The following is a 25897-nucleotide window of genomic DNA, read 5'->3' as shown; positions in this document are numbered from 1 at the left end:
TTCATTCATACTCCCCGGACCCCCCTCATTCGCTAACAAGCTATTCAGTTGTACTCCTTTAAGTCTCACGTTCAAACTCTTGTCATTCTCATTCGCTACAAGCTAACTCACTCACGCCCCCATATACCCACAGTGCAACTCTGGCGGTCCATTTAAGCAGCCCCAGTTCTCTGTTCATTCTACGTGCTTAGCTGTCAGTGCCGGTTGTTCAGCTGTCAGTGTCAAAACTCCTCCACCTCCCCGGCCTCCTCCCTGGCATCTGGTGTTGGCAGGATAGTTCTGTAGATGGCGTCGTACTATGGTGATGGTTGTACATTAAGGGCTTAATGTTGGTCATGTTATAACTGTTGCATTATAACTGTTGTGTTTATAACTGTTGTGTTATAACTGTTGTGTGATGTTATAATTGTATTACGCTCTGCTCAGGGGGTTTGTGATTAAAAAGATCTGTGTCAATTTGCACAGGGAATCTGTATATCACATGAGCAGAGTCACACCGCCAAACTTGATTGCAATATCATTGCATATATGGTAACGGTTACCTTAATAAATGGTAAATGGTTCATAACGGTCTGGTTATTTCTGAGCTGAAGTGTCTAAATGAAATGCCTGTTTCTGTACGTGTGTGTGTGGGTGTGTGTGCGTGTGCATGCGCGTGCGTGCCTGTGTGTGTTGTCTTGATGATGTGTAGTTGTGTTGATGTTGTGTTGGTGTTGTGTGGTTGTGTTGATGTTGTGTATTTGTGTTGATGTTGTGTAGTTGTGCTGATGTGATGGTTGTGTGTGCAGGGATGACTGGTTTATCCTACCCACACATTCAACTGCACACGATACTTGTTGTTTGTCGTGTCTCATGTTTGATTACTACAGTATGTATGTTTGACTTACTACTTGTTTATTATTTTAGGTGAGAACCTTGTATAAGCCCTATTATGGGTTTCCTTTCTCACCTGCACTTATTTCTGTGTCTTTTAATAATTGTTACCTTTGTACTGTTTTTATTGTGCGAATAAATAAAACGAAAACAAAACAAATCCTGTGTGCTACACCTACTGTAGCTCTGAGTCCAATTAGTTTGACTCATGCCACTCACTCTTGCCTCACAGCACAGAGAGATTTGTGGAATTTATAGTTAGATGATCACTTTCCTATTGGCTGTGCCCCCAGAGGCTTTTTTTTTACACCCCCATTAGGTCAGCAGTTTAGAAACGCTCAGCAATGAATCTTAAGTGAAAAGTATTTTTCGGTGTGTGTTCTTTTTGATTTGTTGGATTTAGGATCCAGTGAGCCAGTCTGCTGGTGGCTATCAGGAGTGATTGCTTCCATTCATTATGTCTTCTGGTTAACCCTTTAAGGCCGGGAAGGGAACGCATGTGTGTCATTTTAAGATTTCTTTGGCTATTCGAAAATAGCAGATATACAAGCTCATAGCACGGCACCGAGTGCCGCGCTACGAGCTTGTAGATCTGCTATTTTTTTTCAAAATCTTTTGTGTATTTGTGCAAATCTTTTATATACATTTTTAACTCAAATCTTTGCTTCTGGGGGTCACTGGAACCAAGTATTTTAGATGGGAGGGGGTCCGCAGACAAATACATATTATTTTGGGGGTCCTTGACAAGAAAAAAGTTTGAAAACCATTGATAATATAGCAACATAAGTAAAACATTTTTTTTAAACTTTAGGGGGAAAAAACTGTTAGGATTTGAGAAGACATTTGTAAAATCCCCAGAAGCAAAGATTTGAGTTAAAAACTTTAGCTTTAAAAAAGTATATATATATTCAAACTAAAGATTTGCATACATTTTCACGATTTTTCAAAAATAGCAGATCTACAAGCTCATAGCGTGGCACTCGGTGCCGCTCTATGATTGTAGATCTGCTATTTTTGAAAAGCCCAAAGAAACCTAAAAAATTACACAGATTCTTTCCCGGTCTGAAAGGGTTAATGTAGCACTAATGACAGTCTGCTGCTACAGATAAGACTGGAGGGGATAAAGACAAAATGCTAGTTTTAGAGCAATTACTGTAGCTGCTTGGAGAGCGACAACTGAGCTGGTGTGCGTGTGTGCTTGTGTGTACTGTATGTGTTTGTGAGCATGCATGCTAGCATCATGTGCATTACGGGCATGCCTGGCTTGTTGTGCATGCACCCGTGCTCCTAGTGCTACTTGGGAACCGTGGTGTGATCGAACTTTCAATTCCAAGAATTTGAACTTTAGTTTGTGTGAGAATGGTACAACTTTCTCATGTAGCTGGATTACATTAGGACAGCGGTTTTCAAAGTGGGGCATGACAGAGGGTGCCATGGGGCCAATTGAAAAGGAGAGAGAGAGAGAGAGAGAGAGAGAGAGAGAGAGAGAGAGAGAGAGAGAGAAATCATACAAAATATATATACAGTACAGAATGTTATTTCAATTCAAATCTTTAAAACTTTAGAAAGTTCTCTAACACAGGGGTCTTCAACAGGGGGTCCGGGACCCCTAGGGGGTCCTCAGAGTTACTACAGGGGGTCCACCAAATCTTTGTGTGAAAAGATTTCTTTATTTTACCTTAACCACTTGAACCCTAGCATCCCTTTTCTGAGGAGAACTTTAGCCAAAAAATAGCATATCTACAAGCTCACAATCTGAAGCACAACATTTAGGGGGGTCCCTGCTTCGTCTCTCTCTCAGCTAGGGGGTCCTTGGTCTGAAAACGTTGAAGACCCCTGCTCTAACAGAAACATTAGAGGGTTTGGGAACCCCTGCCTTGAACACTGGGGTCCGGGATGAGCGCTGATCACTCTGCTGGTCACATTCATTATGAGCCACACCGGACATGGTTAAAACCAAAGCCTCAACGAGTGGTCAGAACGCTTGACCTGGGGTCACAGTCTTCCCATGCCTAGAGTGGATGCCGTGAGGACTCACAGACACAGAGACTGGCTTTGGAACATGACAATAACACGCACAAAAACTCAGCTAATGAAAAACAGAACACAGAGAAACTGAGAATGGGATCTAAAGTCCTCCTCTGAACCTTACGGCGGGCAAGATGATCTGTCTGTGACACCCTATCAGCCTATCACTGATTCCACCCGCAGAGTGGAGCATATGATTGAGTGGCCGGACGTTCATCACCGTCAAGCATGCATGCAATGCGTGTGTGTGTGTGTGTGTGTGTGTGTGTGTGTGTGTGTGTGTGTGTGTGTGTGTGTGTGTGTGTGTGTGTGTGTGTGTGTATGTGTGTGTGTGTGTGTGTGTGTGTGTGTGTGTGTGTGTGTGTGTGTGTGTGTGTGTGTGTGTGTGTGTGCATGTTAGAGCTGGCCCACTATATAAGTTTGGGTCATTATTAGACTTTTTTGATGACGTTACCAGCAATTACTGTATGCAGCCGAAGTGTCCCAATTTTTTACCTTCAATATTCAAATATAGTAAAATTACGAGCTCACAACACGACACGTTGTAAGCTTGTAGCTTGGCTATTTTTATATTTTTTCAAGTGTTTAGATAAAGTACATTTGAGCTTATGTCTCACATACAAACTTGAATAAAATCAAAGTTTATCAAATTGATTTCAAGATGTTGCAGGTTTTGCTTTTAATTTCTTTTAAAAGGATCGGCATCCGACCCAAGCATCTGGGATCAGATGGGCTCTAGTGTGTGTGTGTGTGTGTGTGTGTGTGTGTGTGTGTGTGTGTGTGTGTGTGTGTGTGTGTGTGTGTGTGTGTGTGTGTGTGTGTGTGTGCGTGTGCGTGTGCGCGTGCGTGTGTGCGTGCATCTTCCAGTTACCTGCCGGCTGTCATGCTTCGAGGAGGAGCTGCTGTTGCTTCTGGAGGGGGAGGAGATCTTGTGGGACATGGCGGAGCTGCGTTCCTCAGAGCCCATCTCTCTGTCTGTGTCTCTCTCTCTCTCTCTCTCTCCCCGCTGGAGCTGTTTGATGAGTGTTACTGTGGGTCTGGACCGGACCCCACACACATTCCCTCACTGTTTAGAGAGAGAGAGAGGGGGGGATGGGGAGAATGAAAGGGGGATTGAGAGAAAGGGAGCAGTGGTGGAAGAAGTACTCAGATGTTTTAAACTTTACTGTAAAGTCAGTGGTTCTCAAACGTTTTAAACTCAAGGACCCCCATAACCCTGAGAGTGTGCAAATGGAACCAAATGGACCCGTACGGGTCCATTTGGTTCCATTTGCACACTCTCAGAGTTACAGACCTGTAAAGGGTCCATTTAGAACCCCATCAAGGAACACTGAGGGTCCCTGGACCCCACTTTGAGAACCACTGCTAGGAGTTACAGTAGCAATACCACAATGCAAAAGTCCTATATTCAAAATCTTTTGAAAAGTATTGGCAGCAAAATATACTCAAGAGTAACAGCCGTAAAAGTGCTCATTGTGCAGAACGGCCCATTTCACGATGATATCATTGGATTTTAATTAGCAACGCATTAATGTGTTCATCCCTTTAATGTTGCAGCTGGTAAAGGTGGGGCTGATTTTAAAAGGGAAAACCACTCATTTTCAACATTGAACTATGTCTTTGATACACCTTAACTGTTGTGTGGAAATAAGAAAAAAGTCCCCCCCCCCCTTCTACAGTATGTTGCCTAGAACTGGATAATTGATTGAGGTCATGTGATCAGTGATACACGCAAGGTGTACTTTTGTCTGAGAGGGTTGGAGTCAAAAGTACACATTGCGTATGTCACTGATCACATGACCTCAATCAATTATCCAGTTCTAGGTAACATAGAAGGGGGGGGGACTTTTTTCTTATTTCCACAAAACAGCTCTAAGGTGTATTAAAGACATAGTTCAATGTTCAAAATGAATGGTATTCCCCTTTAATTACATTATGTGCTGCTTGGTAGCTTACTGTAATCTACTGTATAATAATAACATAATCCTTTATCAGTTAGGGTTTGGTGTTAATAATCTGAATGCAAAAGTAATTAGTAACTAAAGCTGTCAAATTTTACTGTAACGGATAATATTTGTGCTTGAGAAGTGGAGTTGAAGTATAAAAAATGGTAATCCACAAGAAAGTAAAAGTACCTCAAAATTGTACTTAAGTACAGTACTTGAATTAATTTCCACCACTGAGAGGGAGAGAGCAAAGACAAAATGGGGGAGAAAGAAGGATAGAGAGAGGGGAAGAGAGAGAGAGAGAGGGGTGAGAGAGTCCTGTTAGTTTTGATAGGAAAGCCTTTTAGCGGCTATGAGTCACAAGCATCAGGTTATTTAGAGTGCTTTGCATTTTTCACTCACAAACATAGAGACAACTTGTTGTAAACAGACGATTCTCAGTAAAGTTCCTCAGCAAGCATCCACACCACTCAAACCTCAAAGAAAAAAAAAGAAAAACGGAGATCCTACATCGATCCGTGATACTAGCTAAACAAGAGATACCCACTAAAGGCCATTGGCTTAAATAATTCACATATCATGCCCAACAGAGACTGATTGCGAGCAGCAGTGCACAAGGATCAAATGAACATAAATAGGAGGGTGTGTGCCAGGGTGCATGGCTGCCTTTCATGCACCCACTTTCATGTGTGTGTGTGTGTGTGTGTGTGTGTGTGTTTTGTGTGTGTGTGTGTGTGTGTGTGTGTGTGTGTGTGTGTGTGTGCACTACATGATTTGAATAATAGTTTTCTAAGCCTATTACGCTTGATTTATACTTGGTTATGTGCTGATGTCGTGCACTGAAAATATTAGACCTACAAGCTCACAATGTGTCGCATCACGTTGCGCTGCAAGCTTGTAGATCGGCTATTTTCAATCAGATGTCGGCTATTTTTAGATCAGGCTCGAGCGTGCGCGCACACACACACACACACACACACACACACACACACACTAATCCAATCTGCCCGCTCATAGGCTGGATCAGTGCCATGTATGCCGTCAGCATTTGAGCCGCAGACAGTGGCGTTTGATGTGATTCCACTGGCACCGCGCTGACAGGAAGAGGAATGGCACGCCGTTTCAATGCGCCGCAGCGTGGAGGAGACAGACCATGGAGAGGCCTGACAGGGAGGGAACCTAAAGCATCCCCTCGCTGGAGTGTGAAAATAACTGAGGCTATTCAAGAAGACACTATGGGAAGTGGTAACCTCCAGCCAGCCACAGGGACCACTTCTTCATGGCTCGTTGCATGCACAATAACAAAACAGATGGGGTGCCTGCTGGCTCAGCTGGTGGCTGCAGCACACTTCAAATGAAGTTGAACTTTTGTAGGCTTTATAGGCGCGTCAATAAGAACAACATGACGTAATTACATGACGTAATTGCGGAGCACAAATGCAGTGTCTTGCACCTCACAAGAGTTTCTAACTAGCAGAGACACCAATGCGAACATTGTGTGTGTGAGTGGTCGGTGTCACGGCCCAGTCTAGGGGTGCCTAGACTGGCACATGAAAAAGGTTCCCACCTTCCCCAGGTATAGGCACAAGGACAAAAAGGTTTAACTTGCAAAAAAGTACAGTATTTATTTACAAAATAAGGATCATATAACAAATTCGAAATAACCATGAACAGGATGAACATAAATGGATGCCAAAAATAAGAGCTGGATAAGTGACGATGACTCGAATAAACAAACAAACCAGAAGAGAGTTACAGTAGTTGAAATAAATGGTCGAGAGATGCCCCCTGCGTGCGCCACTGCGTGGTTTGGGTCACCTTATAAAGGAAACCTCCATGGTTGTTAGCCACTCAGGAACTGGAAAATACCTCTCCAATCAGATGCTGGCGTGAAAGTTACCACTCCAATCACCTGGATGCTGACACAGCTAATCTGCATACAAGCAGGCACCCACACACACACACACACACACACACACACACACACACACACACACACACACACACACCAATACCTGGCACATACACACCCTTTCAAACTACCGCTAGGACTACAGACATAGAGGGCATTCATGGAGAGAGTGCAGCACACATTGTCCACCATGTTTGTCGGAAATGGCTAAATCTCTGAGCCAAACAAGTCAAAGCGCATCAGAGGTTGATGAAAACAAACAGCTGAGATCCAGGTGTCAAAATAACAATTACAGCACTGTGTATACAGTGTGCAGGGTCTAACATTCAGAACTCAGAATTGAGTATAACTTTGTTCGGTTTGGCAAACCGGGAAAAAAAGTAAATTTATGCAGCCAGTACAGACCATTATGCTACTTGTGAGCGCTACACTAACCTATCTGAAATAACACATCCAAAGTGTCAGAAACTAAAAAAAGGGAAGATATTTCACTTAAAAGTATATTTAGTACAGTATATTCTTGAAAGACAATACATTATTGTACAACCTTTTTAAATTTGCACACTGACACTGCCATGTCATGTTTAATACTGTGCATCAGACAGGCCACATGTTCATGCTCCTATAGGTCTCTATGTGCCAGATAGTCAGCTGACGACTCAGCTGAACAACTATCCACTTCATGTGACCATTCAGATAATTCACACACCAATCACAGTCACCCTCACAACAAGGCCCCCTACTGGCCTGAAATCCCTGAATCCTGACACTGCAATGCTACAGGTCCACCTGCTCCACCCCAGCCTCCACCTGCTTCAGTCTTGTGTTATATGAATCATACTGTATCATTCTTGCTGCTGGTTCTGTTCAGTCTGTATCGCCGGGTGGGATTCATCACATGCCCCCTGCTTTGTCCTGCATGCTGCACCATGGGGGGCTTGTTACGCCAAACACAAATATAATGTTTTATGTCATTGTATAATACAGTTTTGGGCCCATATACCATTAAGTCACATGAAGTACAATATGACAACTTTCTACCTGGCGTCCCTGTTTTGGGCATATCATTAAAGGTGAAAATAGAAGATCTACAAGCTCACAACGTGTGGCATCGTGGCACGTTGTGAGCTTGTAGATCAGCTATTTTTGCGATTTTTGTGAAGGCGTTGTATGATTAGGTGAAAATGTATCATACAAAAATGGGGCTTAAGTGGTTAAAAAAGGAACTACTGTTCCTGGCAAAAATCGCTGTTCGATTGAAACGTTGTCTGTAGTAAATGGTGAGTAAATAGTGTAGATGGCAGTGTATATTGTGCCCTTTTTCCTGTTTCAAAGAATACAATAATTGGCCAGACAGAATGATATGCAAAACACAACAGCCATTACTCAAAATAACTTCAAAATATAAAAATGTGTTTTTACATTGATGTAGTTGTTTTTTGGTACAATTTTAAATATATGTAATACATTTTCTGCTTTTTTCTATGTACAGTTTACCATGGAAGACAATCTGTGCTCATTCTAATGTGAGTGAGTGGTGGAACGGTCATGCAGCAGGCTGATAAATGACTTGAGATGTTGTTGTGTGTAAATCACTTCCCAGGGTTCACAGGGAACATACAGTCCATCTAGCAGGCCATTAGCTTACTACTGCGGCTGTGTACTGCAACACTGGGTCTATGGACCATTAGATCTGTCTCCAACATCATACCATATTATAGGACAAAATCAAATATCATGATATTTTTGACCAAATACCTCAATATCGATATTGAGGATATTGTGAAATATCATAGGGTGACACTAATAACTATTTAAAAAAAAGAAACATTTGGAGCATTTTCGATAGTATAAAATAGGTGATTAAATCCAGGAAAAGACAACGCTTACTGTATACCACCACATCATGATATTACAATATCCCAAATCCCAGATAGCTACCTAGTGTCATATCACGATATTGATATTCAAATCAATATTGCCCCGCCCTGAAGTGCAATGCAAAAAAAAATCACACCCAGTGTGAAGGAAGCGGTGCCTTTGGGGCGGGGCTTAACTCATTTCAGTTCGTCCCTATTGGTGGTCTGAGTCCACTTACCAAATTTTTACTTGGTAGCATGCTGCAAACTGGAATGGTGGCTGTTTAAAGCCCAGCCAATGGGCACACAGAGGGGGCGGGGCTTAAGTAATTACAGTTCGTCCCTATTGGTGGTTTTAGTGCATGTGCAAAATTTGTACTCCGTAGCATGATGCGAACTTGTGTTATGGCTGTTTAAAGGCCAGCCAATGGGAAGACAGAGGGGGCGGGGCTTCAGCAATTCATGCTCGTCCATATTGGTGGTCTAAGTCCACATACCAAATTTGGACTTGGTGGCATGCTGCAAACTGGAGTTATAGCTGTTTAAAATCCCGTGCTCATCCCGTGCTCATGCGGGCGGACGGACATAACATACGCTGGGGGTCCCTGGACAGAGGGGGCGGGGCTTCAGCAATTCATGCTCGTCCCTATTGGTGGTCTAAGTCCACATACTGAATTTGGACTTGGTGGCATGCTGGAAACTGGAGTTATAGCTGTTTAAAATCCCGTGCTCATCCCGTGCTCATACGCTGGGGGTCCCTGGACCCCTCTTTGATAACCAGTGGCACGTGTGGCCAATGAGAGGAGAGATGGCATAGGCAATCTCCAAGTCCGTGTGTGTGTGTGTGTGTGTGTGTGTGTGTGTGTGTGTGTGTGTGTGTGTGTGCGTGCGTGTGTGTGTGTGTGTGTGCGTGTGTTTGTATGTGTTGCTTCTTTGCCGTGCTCATCCCGTGCTCATCCGGACGGCCGGACGGACGGACGGACGGACGGACGGACGGACGGACGGACGGACGGACGGACGGACGGACATACGGACAAAGTCAAGCTTAGAGCGGTTGGCACCGCTCTAAGCTTGACTTAAGAGTCACCGCTCTAAGCTTGACTTAAGAGGCACCGCTAAAAATGACATTTCTTCTCTATCAGAGAACTTCTGCTCATGACTAATGTAATCTGCCAATCGGTGTTACATCTCCAAAACCGACACAGATGTGGGATCAGATGTGGAACAACAGTAAGGTTAATCACATTAACAGCTCCACCTGCTCCACTGATCTGTGCCACTGATCTGTGCCGCTTGTAATGACTACAGCCTCTGGGGCTGGATGGACAAAAGAGTGGTCACCCGAAACCTCTGTCCTTCTGCCAACCTACCGCTACACTATACCTCCTCGCCATCTGTCCCTTACTGTCCACAGGCCCCTGTCACTGGTGACGGACAGCCTAATCAAAAAATTACATCAACTGCATTGAATGAAAGTGTTGGCTGGTAGCAGAAGGGCACGTCCTTGTGTCTTTTGTCAACCTAATTGTTGTTAAATGTAACTAGCTGATGCTGCACAAGAGGGAAATTACATTTTGTCAAGATAATTATAACTAAACGTTTTGAATACAGTTGTGGGCTGTGAACCAAATCATTGACCCTAGTAATTGCTTTTCGCAATTCAACATTTAATATTCAGAATGTGTAAGAAATACAAGCTGTTCCAAGAGAGTGTTGTTGTGCTGCAGTGGATGGAGCACGAGACACAAGATCCCCGTTATCTAAAACCAATCTAAAACGTCTTTGAGGGCCCCTGTCAGCCCTGGGCTGGAATCTTCTGAACACATTATCAAGAATCGATCAGGAATCAAGAGGGGTTCATTTGTCACTTACTAATACTGGTACAAGCAGCGACATGTTGGTGGGACATGTTCCACAAAGACTGTGCTTGTGCTAACAGAACAATGCTACAAGAAAAAGAAAGAAAACAAAAGTAATAATACTGAATGTAATGAAGTAGAAAAACTAAACAAAAATAATCTATTTATGAGATACAAAATAAAGTTAAAGTACACATTTGACACTTGATATCATACTGTCTGAAGAACCTCCTCAGACAGTATGATATCAAGTGTCAAATTTGGAAGCAGAGTGTCCCTGTGTGACACTAATCGTATGCTTTGGATCGATTGATTGAATACTTTATTAGCAGTTGAAACAGTACAGCAGTACAGTAAAAGATTATGCCAAAAGGATAACACAAAAAGCCCAGGGGCAGGGGACTTGTTTCCATTGTGGTCCATTGTTCTCAATTCATCGTCATGACAGACAATTCAGGTTATGTCGCATCAAAAATAGCATAATCTACAAGGTTCGCAGATCTGAGCTGGTAGTCGTACAACATCGTAGTATACTAAGTATAAATCAGGCTTTAGGTTTCAGTTTAGATCACGAGATCAGGTCACACTGTGTGTAACTTTCATTGTCTCTGCCAGGCCGAAAGGCATGGCGAGAGAGTATGTTTCGCCCCCTGTCCGTCCGTCCGTGTGTCCGTGTGTCCGTCCGTCCTTCTGTCTGACTCTGCGAGCAGCTAATCTCCGCCACCGTTGGCCCAGTCGCTGTGAAACTGCACACACACACTCCCTGGATGCCACAGCAGAGCCTCTGCCCCACATTTTTCAGATCAGCCTGTCATAGCGCCACCATGAGGCCGACTTTTGCAAAACACATTTTTGGATATTACTCTTACAGATTTTGTCCAAACAACACACAAATCGGTACACAGTATCTCTATAGTCATGTGATCAACACGGATTTCCATATTCCATCCTGATTGGCTAAGATTGGCTTCCAAAGTTTGCAGGATTGGTTTGTTTTGAACAAAATGCCTCAAATCATGAACACAGCATGCGATTTCCGTGAAATTATCCACGTAAATTCCCACTTGGCCCAGGAAGAAATGCCACTTGAAAACGTTCACATCAGCCTCATGGTGGAGCTATAACAGGCCGATTCACCTTTGCCCTGCATATTTCACATTTGCCTGTTAGAGCGCCACCAGGAGGCTGAATTTTGTAAAACAAATGTTTTTCTCCTACTCCTTCAGATGTTGCTGTTGACGACAGTATCATTGGCTACAGCAGGTACATACCGTGTGATACCGTGTAACAAACGTGACACGACTAGGGCTGTCACGATTACAAATTCAAGTTGACGATTAATTGTCCCTCAAATAATTGCGATTAATGATTTAATTGTGTGTTTGGTGTTGAACATTAGAACATGTGAATAAAAACGTAATTTCTGTTTGCCTTTTAGGCTTCGTAATCAAAAATTGCACACCTGGGGTAGATATGACAAATAACTGAAATATACACATACATTACTGACATAAAATTTCATAATTTTCGAAATAGTAGAACTAGTTGATCTACAAGGTCACAACACGCCACAAAGTGACGCGTTGAGAGCTTGTAGATCTGCTATTTCTACTATTTTTGGAAAATGTATGAATATTTTTCAACATAGATACGAGTATGACGATTATGCAAAATAATTGCATCCCGATTATGTAATAATTGTGACAGGCCTAGACACGACATGCCCTTGTGTGGATCAAAGGCAGCATCGAGTCTTCACTCAGCCAAGTTCAAGTTTAAGAGCTCAAGGCTCGAGTTCAAGAGCTCAGCTTTTCCAGACGAAACAGAGAACAGAGGGAGAAAGCGAATGGAATGACGGAGGCACGTAACAAAAGTGTGTGTGCGTGTCCTCGCTTGTGCATGTGTGTGTACAGTAAAAAGGAGTAAAAAATCCTTTCTGGATAGGAGACTTCCTCTAAGTCTATATGATTCATTGCCCATGTGGACTGGCTTATGTGGGTAAAACTTCCAGACGTCTCAGGAAGTGAATAAATGAACATAAGAGCTCCATTCAGAGAAATGACCGTGATTATCCTATTGCTGTCCATTTCAATGACTCTAAACATGACATTTCCTCTTTTCGTTTTATTGGCATAGAACAAGTCCGCCTGCCCAGGAGAGGTGGTAACCATGATCTTTTACTCAAACAACGTGAAGCATACTGGATCGATACACTTCAAACCCTTCACCCCAAAGGGCTTAATGATGAATTGTTACTAAACGTGATGCTATAATTTGTCATGCCATAACGTCTTTAGGGTTATCAGGGCTCCTTTTTGGCCCCTAAATCTTCTTAACATTTTCAAATTTTCTTCAGTCGTTTCAGAACTTCTTGCCTGTTTTAGTGAACTTGATATTTGGTTTGTGTATATAGTCATGTGTTTTTCCACTCTCTGACAATTTCTGTATGAGATTGTTGACTTCCTTATTGTATTTTTACAACCGTGTGTGTCTTTGCATCATTGTAATTTTGCATAATAATTTTGTATAATGTTTAGAATTAATTTTAATGATGTATTCATTTTCTGAGGCGCTTGTGTCTTTAATAATGGTGTCACCATATTGATGATCATCACAAGCTATCACCTCTTGGTAATGTTTGTACATAAGTAACTCTGTCCGACTGCTGTATTATGCCTGAAGAAGGTCATCAGTGACCGAATAAATGTGATCCTGTACAGTGCAGTTTGGCAGTGTGCGGGCGTATTCTTTTATTATTGATGTGCACTTGTTTGCCTACGCACCTGCTCTTAAGCTTTTATTTTAGGTGTGCAAAAGCTTTTCTCAACAGTATATGGCAGTATGAAACACAGGTCAGACACAGGTCAAAAAAAGAGATACAACTGGCATCGGTCGGGCTAAATTCAGGTTAAATTACAAGTGAACAGTTTATGTAAGGAACGCTTGAACTCAGCACAGTCACAGGCTCAGCATTCATCTAAAAACAGTGCAATGAGTTATTAATAGCGCTATCAAAGTGCCAACTGGAAGACCAGACTATAGTAGCCTCAGAATGCTGTGGAAAACGTGCAACAAAGGAAAGAAATAGGGGCTGCTATGCTTGGGTCGTATCCTCATCACAGTTTTGTATTCACTTTCAATGATGACAGCCAACCCGAATAAAGCCTTTTTAACCTTTTCACCAGAAGAGTGCCTTGGTTTCCTTTGCTACCTACTAATTAATTACCTCTGTCAAGGAGGTAATGCTTTTGCCAACCAATGTGCCTGTTAGCAGGATATGCTGTATGATGATAAGAAATGTGTACAAAACGTGGTGGGAAGGTTGGCCCTGGACAAAGGCGGAACTGAGTCAATTCTTACACTGATTGGCTAAAAGAGAACATGGCGTGGGGGTGATTCACATAACACCACAATATAAAAAGAAAAAAGAAGAAACATTTATAATGGGCCCAAGAAATGTCTTAGAGAAAGAAGAGACATGTTCTACGCAAGGAATGCACCATTGACGCACGTGGGAGTCAAACTGGAGCCGGATGTTCAGTGGAATGCATTGAAGTCAATGAGATCCGGGTAGACTGTAAGCGTATGAGCAAACAATATTTTTGAATGATTGTGACCTTTGTCAGATAATCGGTTGATGGAAAATAAAATAAGACATATCACACAATGTTTTCTGATCTCTTGTTTTTTTATGTGTACTGATATCATTTTATTGAGGTATCTTAAAGGTTACAGAGAAGCTTTCTGTCTGGAAAGACATCGCGAATTGGTAGACACAGGCTACTCGCGATAACGGCCCATAGTTACTGTCCTGTAGTCAGAAACCCATGTACTTTGGATACCTCAATACAATTATGTATATAGTGAGCACGACAGCAGGAAACAATGTGTGATGTGCCTTCTTAAATTTTCCTGAGCCGATTATTTTACAAAGGTCGCTATCATTCAGACAGTGTTTATTCATACGCTTAACCACCTGGCTCAACGCATTCTATCAAACTTCCGCCTAACCCAGCGCGAAGAAATGCCGGACGAAGAAAGGGATGTAGATGACCTGACTCCCAACCCGTCTGTTGTTGTGATTTAACTTGAAGAGAGTGAGGTGTGAGGTAGCCTAATAACAATTATGACAGAGAGTAAGAGGTCTGACCCTGTCATCTGCCAAGCCAGGAGAGGCGGTGTTGTCGTAGCCAATGAAAAGGTGCCATGGCACGCTGATGTGTGACAGACCTGTCTGTGTGTAAAGCCACCGTGTGACCGGTGGAAAATGGATGAATAAATGATGGGAGGAAGAGAGACAGAGCGACAGAGAGAGCTGCCGTGACCCACTCTGCTAGTTGGCCAGCTGTTCTGAGATAGACTTGGCACAGAGGAAGGCCAGACTCACAGATAGCCAAGTATGAGAGTGTGCCTGTCAAAGGCACACTCTCAACGGAAGTCCTTAACCACTTAAAAGGGCATGAAAATTCTATCCATACTACAACAGATTAAAAACACAGCAGGCTACTAAGAAACACAGCCGCTGCTAATCAAATTAATGTGTTTAGATGTGGTCAGAGCCATGGGGTGTGCCACTGTGCAAGCAGTCAATAGTATCGTCAATGCATATTGACACGTAAAGCTACAGTAACACACCCATTATCAATTTGATTATCTGCAACTGTCTTGCTTACATAAGGATGTACTATAAGGTCAGACTTATAGTGTGATTATAGTGTAATGTTTTTACCCTGCTGTAACCTGAATCTGAAAAGAAAACCCTACAAAATAAGCTAGTGTTTAATACCCCTTTAAGCCCTACATACTTAGTTCATTGTACGACTAAAAAAAGCTAAAAGCTCACAACCCATGATGCAACCCTAGATTAGGCTATTTTCAGCAAAGATATTAAATTTCAAACAAGTATAGGGTTTAAGTGGTTAAACAAACTTCTAGTCAGCAAATAGGATGATCCAAGGGGGCTGTGCTTTTACAGAGGCCCTCAAAGGGGCTGTGCTAACACAGGGGCCCTCAAAGGGGCTGTGCTAACACAGGGGCCCTCAAAGGGGCTGTGCTAACACAGGGGCCCTCAAAGGGGCTGTGCTAACACAGGGGCCCTCAAGGGGGCTGTGCTAACACAGGGACCCTCAATGCAGGGGCCCTCAAGGGGGCTGTGCTGACACAGGGGCCCTAAAGGGGGCTGTGTTGACTCAGGGGGCCATCAAAGATGCATGTGTCCAAATTACACCGCACTCACGGGTAAGACCGCGCCCCTTGAACCCAAACAAGCCCCCCGTGGCCGTCATGAGTGACAGTGATGCGTCCAAACACGCCCCCCACTGCCGTCCTCAGTGTTTGCTATGAGAACATAGGCTAACGCACTTATACTGTATATCAAGGCGATGACGCGATGCTATTATTATATTTATACTTATATTACATAAATACCAGGTCAGGTGCCACTCTTAGTTCTTTTAGATCGCCTTTTAAAACGCCCTTCTGTTTCCTGCTGCCTTTCACAGTTAGTCCAACAGGAGTAAAGATGACAGTGGCTCTACAGAGGAAAGTTGAAGATTACAACATTGAGTGCAAGTACCAATGTGCCACGGTGACAACAACATCCAGGGGCAAGCAGCTGGTGGCCATCTGCGCCCCATTGATGAAAAGAGTGGTGGTTATACTGTATGTATAGGCTACATGCATGCATGTATGTTTTTATTCTTTTTTGATTTGTAGAAGTGATTCTACAAATAGGGGAAGCTCTCTACAAGCCTATCTAGTTTTAGTTCTCTATAAGCCTATCTATTATTATTTTTAACTCAACAATAGCTGCAATAGCAGAAAGATGATGATTATGTTAATTAATTAGAAAGATGCAGGCGTTATATAGGCTGCTACTCCATTCTACATTGTATTATTACGTTGGGTGGCATATATACCTACTTAATATTATCCTACAATTTAGACTAAAAAGCGGCACAATTACTTCAGACTAAACTTGCATTCATTGGAAAATCGTCCAGTAGAGAAAGGGAGAAATAATAAATGTGAAAGGCAGCAGCAAACAGAAGGGTGTTTTAAAAGACGATCTAAAAGAGCTAAGAGTGGCAGCTGACCTGGCTTTTTATGTAATGCAAGTGTAAATATAATAATTGCATCGCGTCATCGCCTTGATATAACTGCGTTGGACTATGTTCTCATAGCAAACACTGAGGACGGCCGTGGGGGGAGAGTTTGGACGCATGGCTGTCACTCAAGACGGCCGTGGGCAGTGGGAGTGTGTTTGAGTTCAAGGGGCACGGCCTTAGACATGAGAAAATATTTCAATTCAAAGATTATTGTGCCAGTTCAACCACTTACATATGTCAATATTGCCAAAACTTTCAAACATTTTCACTAATTTTCAAATATAGCAGATCTACAAGCTATTTCCGTTTGTTTCAGAAGCCCTGTGCTAAGCAAACTGACTGAAGGTGATTGCATGTTTAGCATGTCTGACCCCCAGCGGAGATGGAGGACAGAGAAACACCCACACACACACACACACACACACACACTTTTGGCTGGGCCGACATGGACTGCTGGTGAGGATGAGATATTAGCGAAGGACACAGGAGTATCCTGTAAAACCACATCAGCCCGCATAAATACACACAGACTCACACATACAAACACACAAGTATACAAGCACGCACAATGGTAAACAAACACTTAATTGCGTCAACCGAGTATGTATGGGTCAATCTACTGGAGGAAGAGTCAAGGTATGAAAATGATTATAATAACGATCTCTCTTGCGCTGCAGACAAACCACTGTTGGATTTAATGAGGGTGGTCTTTTCTGAGGAAGATGGAACATGATACAGACCTTCACAGAGAACAGCTATTATTATAGTGAGCTCCTCTCAGTGCTGTTATTCTTCTGCCATGCTTACAGATACTACCGCAGCAACAGGGGAGTATCAAAACCCAATGAATGAAGATCCATATACATTTAGTACTGTAGGTCATGGGTGCAGGCTTACAGAAAGTGGACGAAAATGACCCTGAAGCACAGTGCAGAGTGAGGGAGGGCGTCGTGCAATGCCTGGAGAGTACGGTAAAGCATTGGTTCTTAAAGTGGGGTCAGATGTACAAGCTCAGCTTGTAGATCTAATATTTTAGAAAAATCCCTGGCACCCCATTACCCCACGGTAAAGAAAGATATCATTACGGCCCAGAACGCTGGCGTAGCAGGCCGGGCACCCAGGCTCATAAGAAGCCTGACAGCGCACCGCGGGTTCGAGTCCCGTTCCCGACGGTCTTTCCTGCATGTCTCTCCCCATCTCTCTCCCCCTGTTTCCTGTCCATATCTACTGTAAAAGTATGAATAAAAGCAGAAAAGGCCCAAACAATTATATTTAAAAAAAGAAGAATAAAAAAGAAAGATAGCTATCATTACTCAGGCTGAGAGACATAATGTTCCCTCATATAGACGCCTCACTTAAACTCCATCCAAATACAGCAGGGTGTAATTATGAGCCCAGGTAAATGACTACCTGTCTTTCCAGTGATGTAAGGGGATCATACTGCTTTTCAGTCACGAATCATATCGTTGCTGTCGGGCAGGAACCTCTTATCGTCAGGAACTGCCCCTGTTCTGGCTGCCCTGCCCCTGTCATTACCTTGTTGTGACTCTTCTCCTGCTCCCTCCCTCCCCCCTCTGCGTTGCCCTGATTGAGAGACTGGTTCCACCTGGGCAACTAGTCCAGGGGCCAACACTGATATTTTCACAAATTGGTACCACCTAAGGTGACCATAAAGTTTTTGTATTTTTGTCTTCCTACATGTCTCTAGTTTATATTTTGGTATGATAACCCTTCCAATCTTGTAGCTTAATGGCAGTTATCACTACCTACCGGCTAATGTATCCGGTAGGAGACACAAAGTAGAATCTTTGTGTCTCCTACCCCGGGCATCAAATTATTGCGACAAAAAACAAAATATATCCATGTATTCAAGGCTTCATGGGGTGTGCAATTGATAACTTCTCAGATTTTTGGTGTTTGCAAAAAGACTGCTTTCCATAAGCTTGTAAAAGTTGACCGTCCTTCGGTCTAGGGTGGTCATAGCTGAATGGGTAGAGAGTCCCCCTGGAAAACTTAAAGGAGGAGTTCACCCAAAAAAATATTTATTTTCTATCAATTGCACACCCCATGAAGCGTTGAATACATGGATATATTTTGTTTTTTGTCGCAATAATTTGATGCCCGGGGTAGGAGACACAAAGAATCTACTTTGTGTCTCCTACCAGATACATTAGCCGGTAGGTAGTGATAACTGCCATTAAGCTACAAGATTGGAAGGGTTATCATACCAAAATATAAACTAGAGACATGTAGGAAGACAAAAATACAAAAACTTTACGGTCACCTTAGGTGGTACCAAAATATGGCTTGGCCCCTGGACTAAACCCAGCTGTAGACTGTTGTGTAATTGGACTTGGAAGTGTATCTAACTGTACTGTTAAAAGTTAAGTTGCTGTATTATTGTCTTCTGTTTGTTTGCTGCCCTTTGCTTTGTTCCTGCTCGGGTTTCTGTTTTCAAGAGTATTTCTATGTTTTGACGTTTGTCCTGTGTGGTGTAGTTTCTAGTAAAGACTGTTTAAGTTCATTCCGTGTTTCCTGTGGCCGTTTTCTGCATTTTTCTGCATTACTTCCCAGGTGTGAGCGTAACACTCATTCATATTTTAACTTTTTGTGTTTTTCCGTAAATGAACGACCTACTTGATCACACTACTGTACTTGATCACACTACTACAGCGTCACACAAAAGCATCAAAAGTAGCAGATCCACAAGCTTGAATGCAAAACAATACAAAACAATATAAATACCTGACAACTGTATAAATAAATATGTATAATATCTATTTATACTGTATAAATACGGTAGAGACAGCAAGGAGAAGTATATACGAACGTGCTTGTTCGGCATATAGAGATGTGTGTAACATTGTAGATAACCTGAAGGCGTGAACTGGTACAGTACAGTATGTCACCAACAGTAGCACACCTTTCATTACCACCTGACCTCATCAGATTTAAAAAGCATGTGGATGGGAAAGGCTCGTTAAGGGCTCAGCCCAAATGATCAGCCATCAAAAAACGCTCAAGCAGTCCATCTGCACGAACTCTATCTATGAGTCTATCTATGAGTCATATTGTTTTTCCTGCCTCGAGAAAGTGTGTAGAATGTTTTCTAAAGGGGTGTGAACCGGTAGCTGTGTATAAATATCAGGGAGTTTGCGGGGGTGGATTCCAGCTGGAGACCTCCCCGCCGTACACACGCGTGCACACACACACACACACACACACACACACACACACACACACACACACACACACACACACACACACACACACACACAGACTCAGTTGTTGTAAAGATGGGGAGAAATATATCGTCTCTTCCGGGTGGAAACCTTATATGTCCAAAGCTCTTACTTTACAGGATTCTAATTCTAAAATAGCGAAAGTAGCAGATCGACAAGCTCAAAATGCATCCCTTTGAGTCGCGTTTCGAGCTGCTACTTTTATGTGACACTGTAGTATGGTCAAGTAGGGATTTCATTTACGAAGTTAAAATATTGGCCTAGACGGCTGGCGTAGCGGTCCAGGCACCTAGGCTGCTATTAATGCAGCCTGACAGCATGTCGCGGGTTCGACTCTCGATCCCGACGGCCTTTGCTGTGTTTCACTCCCCATCTCTCTCTCCCCGTTTCCAGTCAGTCTAATCTGATCTATCAATAAAGGCATAAAGTGCAAGTCACCAAACAAGTCATCCAGACTCTAGTGTAGTCTGATCACAGTGACACTATGATCTGGTGGACAGTGCAACCAAAGAATGATGTGGAAAAGCTGCAGCTGGCTCAGAACAGACTCGAGCAGCTCGACTGGTAATTCCATGTACTTCAAGGTCGAATGTAAACAACACCGCGTGTCTGTCAAGCTCTGCTGGATGAAAGTCACAGAAATGCTGACAGCATCACTTTTTTTTGACAAATATGAATTAACTGCAATATCCCAAGTGTTTATATATTCAACTAACTCTCAGCTCTAACATACAGTACATGCCTAGGAATAAAAAAAACAAGAAGTCCTGCTTGTCCCCAGTGGTGCAGACTACTAGGGAAGAATGACTGAGGTCACTGCGTCTTCAGGTGAAAACATTTGGATTAGATTTTTGACACGTTTGGACTTCAACAGGGTCTAACAATGTAGCTAATTAGTCACACTTAAGTACCAGCCGTTAGCTCATTGCAATCACTAGACTGATTTTTCAGATGTAAACATCATAGCCATAGCAACCACAGCGAACACACAAGTCACACAGTAAGTGACCATTGACCAACACATATTTTGGAGAAATATTAATGTACAGCAATCAGCTACAGCTCAGCTTTAACATACGTGTACATGTCTTTGCCTACCAAACAAGACATGATGTCACCAGAGGTTGCTATGTATTCCCTAAAGCAAGAACAACATCAATGCACACTTGCACAGTGCTGTATCGAGCCATGGTTGTATCGATCAATGAACTTCCAGAACAGATTACCAATACACAAACATAAGCAAGTTTTAAAAAACAACCAAAACTGCATCTAAACAGCATGTCTGTAAACACTTTTTAGTTCACTTAAACAGGTTTAATATTATTTTTAATATATATTTTTTAATGTCTGTAAATGTATTTTCCTCCTTTCTCTGTCATGTTTTTCATGTCAAGTGTGGACCCCAGGACGAGTACAGCTAATGGGGATTTATTTCATGTGAAATGCACAACATTTTGCTTTGGATAATTATTTGGATAAGTCTTTGGATAAACTGGAGAGGGCGGTGAAATGAGGCAATTATCTTAATCTGAATTAGAAATCAGTGTTCAAGAGGCTCTTATTTGGTTGAATGTTGCCCTTTCCACTAAGCAGCAATTGCATGTAATTGCAAACAGCTCAGAGGGTGTCTTGAGTGTGTGTCTGTGATTCGAGAGTTTGAGAGTTTAATGTTAGATTATTTTCTCCCTGCTTCCCCACCCCCCCTCCTTTATCTTCTTGCAGTTTTCTGGAAAACAGCACCCACCTTTAAACTAGTGATGTGACAATAAAGTCAATCAATCAATGATACTGAGAGAGACATGTCAGCACCGAACATTGTCCAAGAGATAGCTTTGTTATCACACAGGCAGCAAATACATCATTTTAGTCATCATTATCTGCATTCAGGGGAAGGTAAACACGCTCTATTCATCGTATAAATCCGAATCCCATCAGCGCAATGTACGTAGTTATGGAAATGACATGGCTGAAATGCAGTCGACGGTGGTGCTGTGATGTAGGGAGAGCGAAAGGCTAGAAACTGAATTTAAGCATTTAAAGTTTCAATGGTTAAATTCAGCTTCTAGCCTTTCGGTTTCAATTTTAAACCCTATATACTTAGTTGACCAGAGTTCCCCAGGGGTTGATACTAGACTGCGGGTCGCAAAAATAAAAGTAACCACTTAAGTCCAGTTTAAAAAGTAGCTAGACACATTGTAGATCAGCTGTTTTTGCTGATCTACAGTCTACAAATGTAATAAAATCTTTGAAAATCTTCGCCTATAATATACATATATTTATATGGTTGACAAGAAAATGTGACTTGTGTCACCGTATACAGTACGTGTGTAGAGGGCAGGATGTGGATTGAGATGAAAGATTTAAAGGTTCAATGTGAACACTAGGGGTTGGCAATTGCCATCCCCTGTGACCCCAAATGATGCCCCTGTACTTCTTTTTTTCCCCTCTACACTTAAGATCTTTGCCAAAAATTGCATCTGCAAGCAAGTGGTTAAGCACTCCACCTCCTCCAATGCCCACATGTACCTCCAGCTGGCCCTACAGTTACGGTTTAAAATGTCCTGTTTACAGTAAGCATTTAGCAGACGACAACTTATCCAGAGGGACTATGACAAAGTGCATGATTGGAGTAGTTTACCGTAGTAAACAAACAACAGGGTAAATGGTCAATTAAATAGAGTGCAAAAAAAAATGAATTGCTACAAAGTAAACTAGGATAAGAGGTAAATATCAAACCTAGCATCTGTCTAAACATGCTAAATAAATAACATACTGTGGCATTTGTAGAGAAGCAAACAATATACAGTATGTCTATATGGACCTATTGTGTCTGAAAGAATAAATAAATAAAGTTTATCTATTTATAAATTCAATTCAAACCTTAAATCACTGAGGTTACCCCATATTTTCGGCAACGGCGAGTGTACAAAAAAGCATCACGATAAATAAAAGAACAAACCTAAATTCACATAAAATATGAGTAAAAAACAAACAAACAAACATGAGTATCACAATAAAAACAGACAAGTGACAATGATGACAAGAAAAAACAAATGGATGAAACAAAACAAAAGCAGTTACTGTACAATGTGTGGTGATCATAAATTTGAACTGTGCAAAAGAAGGGAAAAATTCAGCTGGAGGTCATTCCAACAATTAAGAGCACTAGACCATACCCGTGGGGGGATATGCGCACATGATTTGGCAACCCGGGAGCCAGCGAACACAAAAAACGCTAATAAACAGCTGACATTTGGGGAAAGTGAAAAACGAGCTTCGCTGTTCCGTGCACATGGTAATGGTGAATGGCTGTGTGCAAATTCAGATCAATTGCTCCAGCCACTGAGGAGAACCGGGCAGAAGAGATTTCGGCTCACCACCCTCACACCACCCTCACAGAGCTTTGTCAAATTATAGGAGGATTAAAATAAAAGACTGACTTTCCGAACTCAGAACATATATGGGGGAGCGTGAGAACCAGCTAGTCGTTTGAACAGGTAAAGTAAACATTGTTGAAATCTAAGGTTGCTTCCCAATAAGGGCCTTATACGTACCAATGAATATTACGCCTGAATGAATATAATAAGGTATGATAATAAGGTTGGCAAACCTTATCAAACAGCAGGCAATGGGGAGCAGAGTAAACTATCACCTGTGATAAAGCTAAGGTCTGAGTGGTAAAATAAATCTAGGGGTTTTAAAGATTAAGCTGCAGCATATACATTACAGTACATCACCATAATCTATAACGGGGGGAAAAACTGCTTCAATGATCTTCTTTCCTCTAGGCATAACATATTGTGTGAACACTGAACACGTAACCAAAGAGCATCTATCAAAATAGATGCAAAGCATGACAAGTTGAGTCCCGGCGGTGTCCTCCATTTACACTTACAACCTCTTATCTCACTTCTGTTCTCCTTCTACCTGTCATAATAAAGGCAAAAATACAAAGTGAACAGAGTAGAGTAATAAAATTCGCACCAACTCCCAGCAGGATAAAGATCATGTGCCTGAAAGTGTCGAGATACTCAACAACGTGACCTTTGTGGTAAGTAGAGCGCTGCTCAAAGTGAAACTCAATTTCACATCTCTGTAATGAGACCAGAGAGAGAAAATGGGAGAGAGAGAGAGAACGCAAGAACAAGCAGAGTACTTGCCTCCAGCAGCCCCATAGAGGTGAAAAGGCAAACTAAAAGACACCAGAAGAATTTATGGCTTTGATAGATGATGTGTAAAAGTCACTGGGGCTCAGCGGTGACATTTGTATATAACTCTCAGATTCAAACCATCGAATGCAGCTGCTCACAGTGTTTATCCTAATTCCCACGCTTATGAAAACTTCCATTAATAACAACGAAAGCAGCGGCGACTCAGGAATAGAAAGTAGAAAAATAGGGAATAGAAAGTAAGCAATAAAGTTCACCGTTGAACGAGTTTCAAATGAAGGCCTAATTCAGGCTAACCTTCATCAACTTAATAACATGTGTCATTAATCAATTGTGTCATTTACGATGTGTTGCGTTGAGACACGTAAGCTTGTAGAACAGCTATTTTCCCTATTATTATCTTTTTACCTATACTGTAATGACATATTGAGGTTTTCCCACATAAACAAGGCTGTGGAATGTCCGAACAGACAGTGTAGTGGTTTAGAACCCTGTGTCTAGAACTGAATGTGCTCCCGTTGAGCTGTTGAGTACAGAACCTCACCAGGAGTTCTCTCCTGTAGCTTCCCTTATGCTAACACCCTTTCAGCTTTTCCTACAGAAAGGATAAATACATTAGGAAATGGAGAGCTTCCCTCTTCCCTTCCCCAAAAAAAGGGTCGATTTCTGTACATCCTGGAGCTTCAACGTGTTAAAGTGCTGACCCACACAAAACGGCGACATCCTGGGTTTGATCACGGGACATGCGTCAGCTGTCTCCTTATCTTCCTGTAATTTTAGTAACCTACCTCGATGAAGCAGTGATGGGCTTTAATAAAACATAATCTTGAAAATAATCAATAAAGACAGAAATCCTCTTTCTTAACACAAGTGAACAGAGCGTGTCACGTGTTCTAAACGTGGCTGCCATGTGGATCTCGCACTTGATGAAGCCAGTTGTACTTAGTCATCTATGACAGTGCTTCTTTTTCATGTCAAGAACCCCCGAAATGAATATTTGACCACGGACCCCTATCTGAGAAAATATTTTGTGCCATGCAGTGGACCCCCATACAAGATTTGTGCTGTTAAAATGTTTCAAAAATATTAAAACATTCTCCAAATCATTCTCCAAATCTTTCAATTAAAGTATAATATCTATATATACAATTTGAATCCTGCGCCATGTCGGTTGTCCGTATGCGACGCCAGTGTGACGGTGTGGCGTAATCTGACATCACGATGACAACGCCAGTGTGACGTAATCTCACGACAGCATGACATCACATGACATCACATCCTACCTATAAATTCTAGGATGCCGTCAGATCGCACCAGTTCGACGGCTTCCATAGTGATAAATAGTAATAATCTATACAAGGAACTCTCTCCACCACAAGAACTCTCTCCACCACAATGACGACAACTTCACCAAAGCCACAACGGCTGGAGATACAACGCCAGACATGGCGCACTGCAAAGTGAACGACGCGTCACGCTAGACGTTCGGGCCGCATAGCGGCCCGAACTTCTATCTATATATACAATTTGAATCCTGCGCCATGTCGGTTGTCAGTATGTATGTAGCCAGTGTGACGTAATCTGACATCACGCCAGTGTGACGTAATCTGACATCACGATGAGACGGTCGTCCCGAAGCCAGTGTGACGTAATCTGACATCACGCCAGTGTGACGTACTGCTCACAGGTCTGCCATGCCAGGTGTGAGTAATCACAAAGTGGGTTTGGGTCCTTGCAGAGGTGGTGCATGTCACCTCTTTAGGTGCCTGTAAGGTGGCACTGCAAAGTGAACGACGCGTCACGCTAGACGTTCGGGCCGCGTAGCGGCCCGAACTTCTAGTATATATACAATTTGAATCCTGCGCCATGTCGGTTGTCAGTATGTACGTATGTAGCCAG

At 42.4% G+C, this 25897-nt stretch overlaps 1 protein-coding gene across 3 annotated transcripts in view; it reads right to left on the bottom strand.

The window, feature by feature from the left end:
- Window positions 1–25897, bottom strand: part of osbpl3b (oxysterol binding protein-like 3b) — a 105408-nt gene that overhangs the window by 51994 nt on the left and 27517 nt on the right. For 2 of the 3 annotated variants that reach the window (XM_084049716.1, XM_084049718.1), the window contains exons 2-3: window positions 5037–5080; window positions 3773–3967 (exon numbers count right to left, since the gene is read on the bottom strand). In XM_084049716.1, the coding sequence (XP_083905842.1) occupies window positions 3773–3868 (96 nt within the window). In that variant the 5' untranslated portion in view covers window positions 3869–3967; window positions 5037–5080. The remainder of the gene's footprint in view (window positions 1–3772; window positions 3968–5036; window positions 5081–25897) is intronic. The other variant, XM_084049717.1, reaches the window with a different exon arrangement.

The sequence above is a fragment of the Gymnoscopelus microlampas genome (genome assembly GCF_963454915.1).
Source record: "Gymnoscopelus microlampas genome assembly, chromosome: 3".
In the NCBI taxonomy this organism is placed as follows: Eukaryota; Metazoa; Chordata; class Actinopteri; order Myctophiformes; family Myctophidae; genus Gymnoscopelus; species Gymnoscopelus microlampas.
This window is presented reverse-complemented; position numbering and strand designations above follow the sequence as displayed.